General features: G+C 38.2%; 2 protein-coding genes and 1 non-coding gene across 5 annotated transcripts; 2 read left to right on the forward strand and 1 right to left on the reverse strand.

The window, feature by feature from the left end:
• Positions 1–355: 355 nt before the first annotated feature.
• tmem181 (transmembrane protein 181) lies at positions 356–8,575 on the forward strand. 2 transcript variants are annotated; one of them, XM_023410802.2, is made up of 17 exons: positions 356–678; positions 2,742–2,845; positions 3,473–3,540; positions 4,137–4,227; positions 4,324–4,442; positions 4,651–4,767; positions 4,930–5,010; positions 5,130–5,229; positions 5,464–5,594; positions 5,686–5,777; positions 5,871–5,928; positions 6,074–6,176; positions 6,267–6,318; positions 6,428–6,510; positions 6,621–6,710; positions 6,815–6,881; positions 7,103–8,575. In XM_023410802.2, the coding sequence occupies exons 1-17, from the start codon at positions 545–547 to the stop codon at positions 7,185–7,187; spliced, it is 1,575 nt and encodes a 524-aa protein (XP_023266570.1). In that variant the 5' UTR covers positions 356–544; the 3' UTR covers positions 7,188–8,575. The 2 variants fall into 2 exon arrangements, with proteins under 2 accessions (XP_023266570.1, XP_023266571.1); XM_023410803.2 differs by lacking the exon at positions 356–678 and adding an exon at positions 2,297–2,446.
• dynlt1b (dynein light chain Tctex-type 1b) lies at positions 8,569–10,082 on the reverse strand. 2 transcript variants are annotated; one of them, XM_023410804.2, is made up of 5 exons: positions 9,993–10,082; positions 9,767–9,808; positions 9,286–9,409; positions 9,118–9,195; positions 8,569–8,747 (listed from the first exon to the last, which is right to left on the reverse strand). In XM_023410804.2, exons 1-5 carry the CDS (start codon positions 10,017–10,019, stop codon positions 8,677–8,679), a joined length of 342 nt encoding a protein of 113 aa, XP_023266572.1. In that variant the 5' UTR covers positions 10,020–10,082; the 3' UTR covers positions 8,569–8,676. The 2 variants fall into 2 exon arrangements, with proteins under 2 accessions (XP_023266572.1, XP_087031394.1); XM_087175268.1 differs by lacking the exon at positions 9,767–9,808 and having other exon boundaries at positions 9,993–10,076.
• A 2,059-nt stretch (positions 10,083–12,141) lies between these two features.
• Positions 12,142–12,332, forward strand: LOC111658336 (U2 spliceosomal RNA). Its single transcript, XR_002760990.1, has one exon. It is a non-coding gene; the product is annotated as a U2 spliceosomal RNA (small nuclear RNA).
• The last annotated feature ends 228 nt before the right edge of the window (positions 12,333–12,560 follow it).

Raw genomic sequence — 12,560 nt, forward strand, 5'->3', positions numbered from 1 at the left:
CATTTATACTGAGATAACAAGTCATACATATAAGGTTTTTCAATGATATGACCTAGTGTATGTCATTAGTGTGAGGTGGTGAGTTATAGTATATCTAGGTTATGGTTATGAGAATTCTCTTGTGTTTAACAATTTTGACTTATTGTAACTCACATTAGTTCAGAAAAAGACGTGTGTTGCAAACATAGGAAGCTGAGAGGCCATGTAAAGGTAGACTCTGCTGGGGTGTTGCATCCATATATCTACACGTGCTGATGTGTCCTCAACATCACTGTGGTGTCTCCGCTGTCTGCCTCTATCCGTGGTGCTGAACAATGATCACGTGACCCCCGCCAGTGTGCTTCCACCCCATTTTTTTTCTTTTTTTTCGTTTTACAGCTTTTTTTTTTCTTTCTTTGAACAGACACAAACAAAACAGCTTCGGCTGCACTTTCAATTAAACGACGTGACAATACAGACACACACCGCTGTGCTGTTCTGTAAAGGCCGCGGATTGTTTTCTCCATCGCCATTTTCAGCCGCCAGACGGCTCGGTGTGATAATAATGGACACCGACTACACGTCCGGCTTAGAAAACCCTCTGTACGGCGAGCTGAAATACTTCTGTAGGAAGATACAGGAGGCCTACAACGAGCTGAAGGAGGACCTGACACCTTACCGAGATGATCGCTTTTACAGGTGGGTCTGCTGTTTTCTCACCGACACAGAGGCAAATCCATTATTCTGCTGCATTACGTATGTAGGCTATTGGTATTGCATGCTGTGATATAATGGACCATTTCACAGCTTAATGTGATCTCGTTGTGTTATGATGGAAGATGCAAACAAAGGTATTCATCACTGAGGTTTCTGAGGAATCATACTTGCTTATTGTTTTATAGTTGTGTTGCTTTGCATCATTGCCTTAACTGAAGATGAGCGCTGGCTTCGATCAGAGCAGAGCCAGAAAATATAAGGGGAAAGAGGAAAAAACAAGAAAGTCATATATATATATATATATATTCACATATCTCAATGTGTAGCACCATTTTATTAGAAAATATCACAATTGAAAACGAGGCAGAGGCCTTATAGCCTATAAGGCAACAAGTGTTGTCTTGTGGATGGGCATTTACGTGCATGTGATGGTGGTTGAACACCGCATTCCTGGTTTGAAATATAGATTTTGTCCTTTACACTGTAAGAAATGAAACAATATCTCATGGATAGCTCATTAAAAATTTAAAGTAGACGTTGATACGCGATGTAGTCGTGCTACGCATGCGCGAAATTTCTTTTCATACAAAGGACGTTCAGCCGTCAGATGGACGTTACCATCGGTCATGGAGGGATTACTGCACTAGCCGACCAGACACAGGCCTGGGGTTAGGGGGGCACCTGCAAAATCTCATAGAAAGAAACACAAAACGACAGAGAGACGTAAAATAGACAGACAGCCGCAAGACAACCAAAATGAGACGAAAAACAACAACCAACAGACACAAAAGAGAGACAAATAACCACAAACACGCAAAACACAGATACCCCAAAGAGACACAAATGAACACACACGGACACAGAATGATCACAGAGTTACACAGCCGCCTGATAGTTAATCATCTCTTTGGATACCATGTTCATCTGTGTAAGGGACCTTTTGTATGACTTTATATAGACTATGTTTATATGCATCTTTATATACAGCCTTATGGTCTCTGCACTTGGACCTGTTGTCTCATTATCCGCCCATGCCCTCAAGACTTAGAACCCCATGCCTTTTGACTAAATATATTAAGCCACACACACACACACACACACACACACACACACACACACACACATATATGTATTTTATTTAATCAGGCAGTCACAGTGAGATCGAGATCTCATTTATAAGTGAGACCTGAGTACAGAAAATAAAATATATAACAAAAATAAATATTTATAGCAGAGATACAAAATTTCTGTGATTTGAATATACATTTATAGACTGAAGTGATTCAAACATACATTCAGATAATAATTTATTTCAATAACGGTAACAACAGTGTATATTTAGATGCATTTAAATATGCATTTCAATTTGCATTTAAATACACAACTAGGTAGACAATACATTGAAAAATTATAAGCTCACACATGCATTCTGTAATAGTAGGTAAAATATATTGACCGAATGTAGGACATGAAATCGTAAATCCCAGTTTCATAGACTAAACAAGGAGGAGAAGGCAGGACGGAGTGTGTCTCCTTGTTCCCTACTCACTCAGATAAGTCCCCTTATCAAGTTCCCTTTTCTCCCCGTCGGCACCACGTGTCCCCGGTCCCGCCCATTTGATGACGTTGCATTCCAGTTGTCGCAGACTAAAAGATGTCAGCTGATGTGGATTCACGGATGTAGATTCACTGAGAAATTTTAACGCTTTTTCTCGTTCGCCTGAGACTTCACACCGACTGAAATGGAGCGGTGAGTGTATGATTTGTTCAGCGGATACACTCGAGCTGTGTCACTGCTGCGTAAACGTGTGAGGATACGCGTTAAAGCCACTGTGCTGCTCTGTCCTGCCATCTGTTACTGCTAGTAAAAGTAGCATGGAAGCTAGCAGTGTTGACATATCCGCGCCTGTACCACCGGCTGGAGGCTAACAACATTAACCACAAAATAAATATTACCTACCGATTGTTGTTTCTCCTGGTGTCTTCTTGTAGCTGTGGTGTTTGCCGAGTGTGTGTTAACACTAATGTTTGTCTTCCTGTAACAGACTAGCCCCTATGCGGCTTTACACCCTGTCTAAAAGACATTTTGTCTTGGTCTTCGTGGTGTTCCTGATCTGCTTCGGCCTCACTGTCTTCATTGGGATTGCAGGTATGACCGATAAACATTACTGCAGCACCAACACACCAAAGCTGGGTGTTGGTCTGAACTCATTTTGACACAGACTTCTGGTTTTGAAATACAGTCAGTGGGTGAGTCATCACCAACTGTAAACAAGTTTTGATAACAAAGTACTTGAAAAACATGAATCCCCTTTCACCCCTACTCTGCTCTTCCCTGGATAGTCCAGTGGTTCTTAGACTTCTTCTATCATACATATATTTGAAAGCAGAAGCATGGAAGCATCCATGCCCCCCAGCTCTTTTGTATTGTTGTATTGTTTATCATACACCTTAAATTAGATTAATTCAACACTGCAATTTAGCATCCACATTTTTCTCTCTGGGCATACATGCTCTTTGCTACAATTCCTTTACATCTCATAGTTTCACCACAATTTGAGTATCACATTTTTAACGTTTTAGTGATTTCAGTATATAGCTACTGTTACAGAAAAACAAAGAAAGCAACCATAATTATGTAGGTGAAATTTATTTATTTAATTCATTTATTATTTATTTAATATTTACTTTTTATTTTAAAAGTCAAGGAGGGTTTCACTTTTTTCTTCGGCATCACATTAAGTAAAATGTGTTTGTGTTTTCTTCATATCTGTAGGTCCTAGGATTATTGCTGAGCAAGAGCACAGTGGTGATCAGTTACTAGTAAAAAATGCCTCATTGAAGGTAAGACGTTTCTAAGGCAGAAGCGTGTATATTGTCAGTCTTTTTGTAGTTTTTGGCTGCTGGGCATTTGAATGATGGGACACATGTAAACATTTTGAGAATGCGCTGAAAAGAAATACTACGATTCTTGTTATACGTGACTTCATTGCATGTCTGAGTGGTCTAAAAATGTGACTCTGGAAGAATTTCATATTGTAGTAGATAGAAAGTGCATACTTTTCCATGTCAAAGATTTCAATGTGGGGTTGCAACTAATAATTATATATATTTTTTTTCTTGATGTATTTGATTAAAGTAAAATTTTAAAATGGGTTGTTTTTAGAATTTTGGCATTTCTTTAAAAAAAAATTACTCAAAATATCCATATAGTTGCTTATTCATTTTTTATTCATCGACTTATCGATTTACTGACTAATTTGTGCAATTCTAATTTAAGGAACGTCCCTGTGTTAGGACAAGGTATTTGGGTTTGAGCAATATATTTTGTGTGATGTACAGACAGATTGCAGAAGTCCTCTGTGTTTTAATTATTGGCACTTATAATAATTATCATTCATAATAACATATTATTGATGTCATTCATTGTATTTTTTCAGACTGGGCCTTTCAATTTAGTTTCTCCTCCCCTCACCACTTACAACCAGCAGCTATGGCTCACCTGTGTGATGCAGGTTGAAAACAGTAACAGTAAGACGACACACTGCGCTTTCAGCAATTTATCTTTAATATGTTGTAAACATACCTGGCTGGTTAATAACATGTTCTCACTGCTGTCTGTGACAGTGGGAGACTTCCAGCAGCCTTTCGAGATTAACGTTGAGCTAAAGGGAGTGATGCCGGACGCCAGCGTGATGTACATCAACAACATGCACCAGAAATCACGAACACTTCACTGCGGTACAGTAAGTGTCAATCAGACCCAACCATTGCTTTCTCTATTACAGCACACTGGGATGTCATTAATCATTTAGGCAGGCAGCAGCAACCAGCACGGCAGTGTGAGTCTATGAAATGCATGCAGTCCTTTCCATTTCAAATTCATTGATCTACTGTGCAGTTGTGCTCTTTGCTGAATTGGCAGTGATGCATCCTTTTTTTGTTTCCTTACAGAAATGTGATGAGATCATTGTGCTCCATCTGGGCTATCTGAACTACACCCAGTATCAGGTTATGGTCAGCTTCAAGGGCCTTGAAAATATCACGTATGAAATTAAGGTCAAGTTTGTGGTAAGTGACAAAATCTGGATTTTTCTTCCAACTCATTAAACAAACTCTGTAATACTTTGTTGCATTTAATTTTATTTTTATTGCTCGAGCTAACAGGTCACTCACCAACTCTTTTACTGTTTTGTTTCCCTGTTTAATTTTTTTTTTTTTATTCGTCCTTAGTGGAAAACGTACAATCCCACTTTCTCGCAAGTGGAAATCTGGTTCCGGTTCGTCTTTGTGGTGCTGACCTTCATGGTGACGGTAAGAGCACTCATACCGGTTACTTTAGGTTTTCTACATCTAAATGAATTTCTCATTACCCTCATTACATTTCTTTTCAGAACGCAGGATGACTAATGATTTCTTTCTGTGTGTTACAGTGTATGTTTGCTCATTCCCTGAGGAAATTTTCTATGAGGGACTGGGGCATAGAGCAAAAGTGGATGTCTATTCTACTCCCATTGCTCCTACTCTATAATGGTGAGTTTCAATATTCTCCCTCTCAAAGCTACATTTTACCTTTTAATTTAATTATCATTCCATGTTCTTTCCTTTTTAACTATTACAGAAGTACAGTGGCTTTTAATTTGACAGAGAAAGAATAGTGGGTTTAATCTGTCTGTGCAAGTGTAACGTGTCCTGTGCAATTTAAAAGAAGTACAACTCTATGGTCAGGTGTGTTGCTTATTGTGTTTTGTTGCTTTTGCTATTCAGATCCATTCTTCCCGCTGTCATTCCTGGTGAACAGCTGGTTTCCAGGGATGTTGGATGCTTTCTTTCAGGCTCTGTTCCTGTGTTCTCTGCTGCTCTTCTGGCTCTGTGTCTACCATGGCATCAGGGTTCAGGTGGGTACAGTATTATTCCCATACTTAAAGATTTTCCCCTTATTTAGCTAGTTATGAATCATTTTTCATATGTTTTATCCTGTTTCCACAGGGTGAGAGGAAATGCCTGACGTTCTACCTACCTAAGATGATCATTGTAGGTCTTCTGTGGCTCTCAGCGGTTACACTGGGCATTTGGCAAACGTAAGTCTAACTTCACTGGCTGCCACTAGCCTGATTCAAACTGTGAACTGCAACAGGACTGCAAAGATCCACTCTTCTTTTCTGAAATTGCAGGGTCAATGAACTCCAGGATCCCACCTATCAATATAAAGTGGATATAGTGAACTTTCAGGTGAGACTGTTACCTATAATGGCACTCTAAGCAATGTGTCGAATCATTTTTATGAAGCTGGAGTCAAAGATGGAGAAAAGGGAAAGGATAGAGAATAGAACCTTTTATAGTTACTATACCATAACGTCCTATGTTATTTCTCCAGGGTATGAAGGTCTTCTTCCTGATTGTAGTTGCCCTCTACATCCTCTACCTGATTTTCCTGATTGTCAGAGCTTGTTCTGAACTCAAGAACATGCCTTACTCAGGTACAACACCACACCACACGCCTCTGGATCTGATTCAACTTTACATTTTACTATGATAACACTAGTGTGCTGTGTGTTTTCAAACACTAGATCTTCGGCTGAAGTTTTTGACAGCACTGACGTTTGTGGTGCTCATTATAAGGTGTGTCTATTGGAAAAGCACCCTCTCTGTGCATTGAGATTTTTGAAGAGTTTGGTCTAATTTGATCCGATTGTTCTGGTTACTCTTTTTTTTTTTTTTTGTTCTCCAGCATGGTCATTCTCTACCTGAGGTTTGGTGCAAAGGCTCTTCAAGACAATTTTGTGGCTGAATTGTCTACTCATTACCAAAACTATATCCTTTCTAAAAAATGTTTTAACCACAATTTCACTTTAAATATACCATGTGACATAACATGTTAGTGTCTTAAATGGAAAGTTATTATTCTTTAACTCCAGACATACCAGCTGAATTTTTATCCTTCTATGGCCTACTCAACTTTTACTTGTACACATTAGCATTTGTGTATTCCCCCTCTAAAAATGGCCTTTACGGTAGGTAATACAGCGTGGCCTTTACTAATTCTACGTCTTCTCTCTTTTCTGCAGTAGATAATGAACTATTATATCAATGCATCTGATTTTGTTTAATTTCCCAGACTCCCAGTTAAAGGATAATCCTGCTTTCTCCATGCTAAATGACTCAGATGATGAAGTGATATATGGGTAAGTATATCAGACAACTCACAGCCTCTACAATTCAGCTGGCATTTTTTGTGATTAAATTAAATTAAAAGCACACTTTACCTCAGGTGGTTAGGTTTTCCCTGTGGAAATAGGCCAGTGTTGATGGCTTTTGTGAATTATTACTCTTTACAGCTTGGCAGGTTATACACAGGGTGAACATATATAAACCCACTGATATTTCTTTCTCTTTTTTTGTAAAGGAGTGATTATGAAGACATGCCTTTACAAAACGGACGTGCTATCAAAGCAACCACCAAGTACCGGGATGAGAGTGACAGTGACTGATGGATCTCCGACTGCTCCTCCTCTGTGTCCCTGTTGGAAACTATGAAAATGTATTAAAACAAACCATCATTTCTTTGTGTACATACAGGATATTTGGATTGGTACTATGGAATGATATGATACTCTAGTTGTACATAAATATATTTTTAAAAAGATAAATTCCATGTCTACTGAATGTACTGTAAATTTACTGAAAGTTGAGGCATGTAGCCACTCAGACTTTCCTCTCCATTGTTTATGCTTTCAGTCTAATTAAAAACAGCAGAAACACTGATGTAAAACAATACAATTTTTACCAGTTTATAAAAATGTTTTTCCTTCATAACCAGCATTTCTTCACAACCTTATTTAAAAATGATCGGGAAAAGTGCTAATATTAATTGGGGATTTGTTTATATGTGAAATCAATGCTATTTTTTAATCCTTTGTGTTGGAACACTGTTGTCTCTATATACTTCTACTGTGTTGTTTTTGCCATTCCTTTCTGCTCTCTGACCGTCTGAGAATAATGAGAATGCATATATCTGGCCAAAGCTGAGTAACATTGTGCTGATGGTAAAACAGTACACTGTGGCTCACTATCACTGACTAGAGTCATGAATGGGGAATTTAAGTGCCATAACAGTGTTGGCTGTTGACAAATCCTCTTTGTCCTCAGACATGTTTAAAAAAATAAATAAATAAAAATAAGAGAGCCTGACCTGGAATTGGAGCCACTGAGCTGCTACCACTTCTTTTACCACTTATTTCCTTGGAAAGCAGCTTTGAAATTGCACTTGTTTAAAAATGTTATTTATTTTGCTGAAAAGTGATGACATTTGATGCTGTATGATCTGATGATTTGGATGCATGGATTTTACACTGTTTTGTTAATGGACTACTGATCTATTATTTTAAACATTTGGTATCCCAGCATATATGGTAGTTATACCATTGGCCACATATATTTTGCCTTATGTAGAGCATATGATTTCAAGTAAGATTTTTTTTTTTCTCTGTAACCTTCTATATTGCCTCTATTTACTTGCTGAACTTTCCTTTGTTTTATGAAACTGGAGCTTTTGGACAAAAACAGCCAAAACAAATGCGTGTCTGTTCTTTACAAATAATATCTCAACATGTTTTCTAATCAAGATGGTGCCTTGTCTTTACATCAGTTTTCTTCTAAATGGGCTGCAGTCTCAAAGTTGTAAATGCTTTTGACATAAAATGTACCTGTTTGGTTGTTTTAGTGTGAATGTGGCTTATGTTGATTCAAGGTGGTTAAATGAGGTTGTTGTGAGTCCTGATATATGGGAAGCTCTTGATATTTTTGTTGCTTTAAGAGATAAAAGTTGTACGTATAGCACTGTCATGTCACGTGTAAATAAAGCAAAGTGTATTCAGCATGGTATTGTTTTAATCAATGGCATTAAACATAAAAACATAACATGTAGGTTCTCAAAAATACATAAAATCATGCAAACGCTTGAGGTGCATCGTAGTACGTTCAGATAGCCAGCCCAAAAACACTGACAATGCAGTACATGGACTTGTTTTCCCATCTCACTGCACAGCTATCTGTTGGGAGAAATACACAATACATTCAGTGACAGTATCACCAATGCATTTAAATGTGAAGTATAGACAATGCATCAGTTTGTGACAATGGACCACTCAAAAAGCTTGACTTGAGCATTTTCAAGACTGTCCAGGACCTCCTCTGTAAATAAAATTACCACAAGTCTCTCCTGTGTTTATGCATTTTCAAGACTGTCACACAAACTTTTACTGTTGTAACTTGTCTGCATAATGTGCAGAATCATTTTATTACACTATGTGCCTTTTACATTTACCCCTGGGGACAAGTTAAGTGTTTCTTGGATGTTGAAGAAAACAACTCTTAGATCATATTCAAGATTATATGTACACAGAGGTGTTTTATTTTTACCATCAGTAGTGTTGTCCCAGAAGCAGGCGCTTGCTGTTTGCAGACCTGCTCCATTTTTCTGCATGATGATACAGGTGACTGAAAGAAAACACAAATACTGTCTTTTAATGCCAACCTCAGAGCATAAGAGCCAGAAGCGTGTTATTTCTGACGCAACACACCACATACCAATATATTTGAAAGGCTTTCCCAGCTTGCTAAGTTGACTGAGGCACTGCTCCACTACACTGGTGGTCCACTGGTTCACTCTGCTGTGCTGGTAGGCATTTCCTCCTATGGCTGCTTCCACTGACTACAGAGACATTGTTAACAAAGCTGTGTTTAAACAAATCAACACCCACAATGTCTCTATCTTTTAGTTGCCTTACTGCAATAATACTAATACATGTAAATCCACGACTTTGTAAACCGCATAATATAATGCAACTTAACCACAAACTACCGAATAAAAATTGTACTAAGAATCAGTTGTATGTTATGCTATAAATTATTTGAATCGGTGCCTAGCAACCGTTAGAGTGTTACTTAGCAACTAACGCGTCGCTAAACATAAAGTTGGTAGCTAGCGGTAGCAATGAGCCGATAATACCCCAATACCTAATACCTAATACCCAAACTTTACGGGTGATCCAGAAGATAGCGACATTACCTCTTTAATTATTGTGCTCACGTCTTCAACGACGAACGCAGTCTGTTAGGTGAAAAACATTAAAAGAAGTTGCAGTTTAAGCTAGCCAGTCGACGTGAATGTTCACCTTCTACTTTCTGGCCAAATTATTATCTGTTAGTTACAATCTTAGGTAGAACTTTCAAATATATAAGCTATAGGCAAATAAAAAATACGTGCAGTGACTACTTTACCACATTCAACTCACCTCCTCTTCTGTTTGGTACTCGTCCATAATCAGTACCTCAAGAATAAACAATACCAGGTAAACCAAGGAAGAAGACTTCCGGTCATATTTCTTCACAATAAAGGTTTGGTCTCTAAAGATCTACTGGACTCAGGTAGCGAGTGAAGAACATTTTTTTCATCGTCCATCAGTTCGTCCATCAGTTCATTGAATCGCTGGGCCCAAAACACAAAGTAACACAAATAATCCGGCCAAAACTTCTACTATTTCTTTTATCTGCTCATAATATCGAATTCCTACAGCTTTAGCCACTAGCCACCTGGCAAATGCCGCCCTTACAGTAAAGCATGGTGGTCGCGACGTTGTGCTCTGGATTTGTGTCTCAGCAGCAGGGGCAGGCCATGGTCTTAATTGAAGGAAAGGGGAATGCAACTAAACACAGACTTAAAGAAAGTCTGCTGCAGAGTGCACACGCCCTGAGACTGGGGCGATGGTTCATCTTTGAGCAAGTCAGTGACAAGGATGGAATGGCCCGGACTTTAAGCCTTGAATTGCAACCCATTAAAGATCTCAAATTGTTGCCAAAGGCGGGTTATACAAAGTGATAAGGGTCTGGATATTTTTGTAAATGGGTGATTTCATTTCTATATTTTTATAAGTTTATAAAAAATTTCTAAAAGCAGATTTCACTTTGTCATGGGATATTGAGTGTAGACTGCTGGAGAAAAATAGCATTTGCAGTTAAAGCAACAACACAGTGTGCAAAAGAGGTCTGTATACTATCTGATGCCACTGTATACAGTATGTAGTGCAGTAAAGAGTACTATATTTAGTTCTGTAATGTAGTGGAGTATACGTTTAATGAAGTATAAATTGGAAATACTCAAGTAGAGCCCAATTACCTATTTATACTTGAGTACAGGACTTGAGTAAATGTACAATTGGATGTATTTACTTAAATTCTTACAAACACTGTTAAACAGCTCCTGGAAGGCAGTCAGCTCCCTCTGCTGGTCAATTGTAGAAAAATCATTATTTCACCTCAGGTGAAGCCAACGCGACGATTGGTAACCTCTGTGGTCCTCGGTGTTTTGATGACAATTTCAGGTAGGCTAATGATTTTACAAACCAGCGTATTTATTATCATCCATCACTGAGTTCTGACTTTACATCTACGTTCAAGAATTTTGTAGACATTTGTTAGTAACGTATTTTTCGAACTGCAAGGCTAATGTTAATGTTGCTAGCCTAAACGGTCACATGTTACGCTAGGCTAACTAATTTGCTGGCTAAAGTTACAAGCATGGATGTTCTTATAATTCATCCATGGCTGCAAGGGGTAAAGTTAGCAAGTCCGCTAAGTTGTACTTTAGCGTTACTCCCACAATTAGAAATATATATTTTAAAATCATTAAAACAGCATCTTAAAAATTTAGAACTTAGTCATGAATTCACCTGTTACCATTAACTTCGAATTACATGAATCGATCGAGCTATTACAACCTTTATTTTGAAACAGAGTGGCGGAAATTATTTGGTTCAGCTTCTAGCTTGATGCTCTGGGTCTGTGCACATTTTGGTGGTTTAGTTGTACTAAAATGGACGTCATCATAATAATTTAATGGATATCAAATCGAAATATGTACTTGCGTATAATGCATAGTGTGGTTTATATTTGAATGTAGTTTCCTGATTCTGCACCAGGGAGGGAGAAACAGCTCAAATTATCACTGTGAACCCGTGAGCCCTCAAATGCAAACTCATGTATTTGGGTTATGTCTATCAATACACACAGTCTTGTTATCAGAAATATACATACGAAAATTAAATCATGTAGTTTAACTGAAGAAGCAAGCCGTTAAATCTATATATAAGAGTTCAAGATACTGGTTTGTAGTGTTCGCTTATTGGGCAATAGCAGATCACGTGATACTAACAACCCGGCGTACTATCCAAATGTTTTCAAACTAGACTCTTCAAACTTGCGTACTTTGTGTGTCCTGAAACATCAAACTGAGCTTTCACAGTTTGCTGGTTTGGTAGTTTTGTAGTTGTAAATTGGGTGTTGTTTTTTTTGTTTGTTTTTTTTGTAGTAATTAAAACTATGTTGAACCGTGAGTGAGAGTAACAGTGAGGAGAATCACTCTCCTGTCTGTGACACTTTTAAATTATCGCTTCTCGGCCTTTTGGCTAAGATCAAGTGTAGTATCTGTTCTTATCAGTTTAATATCTGATAGTTCCCCTACCCGGGGACCATATATTAAATTGATTTTTGGAATAGGGAGATGGAACAGGGGCTTGCTCCGTCCACTCCACGCATCGGCCTGGTATTGCAGTACATCCAGGAACGGTGCACCCCCCTCTCTCTGTTTAAAAATATCGATTTAAGAGACTTAATACCTTAATTATTAACCCGTAATGCTAAACGGTATTATTGTGGAAATCTAAATGAGGTGTAACACCATGTTGCCGTAGTTGCACACTTTTAACACACAATTAATGCATTATTTCTATTTCAGTGTTAGGTCAGTAGGTCTTGAAACTGTCCTTGTTTGATCGAGTTTCTTTGCTTCATTACATCCTAGTTTT

The sequence above is a fragment of the Seriola lalandi genome, unplaced genomic scaffold (assembly GCF_002814215.2).
Source record: "Seriola lalandi dorsalis isolate HSWRI2012SDOR001 ecotype SW California unplaced genomic scaffold, Sedor1 jcf7180002054438, whole genome shotgun sequence".
Classification (NCBI taxonomy): Eukaryota; Metazoa; Chordata; class Actinopteri; order Carangiformes; family Carangidae; genus Seriola; species Seriola lalandi.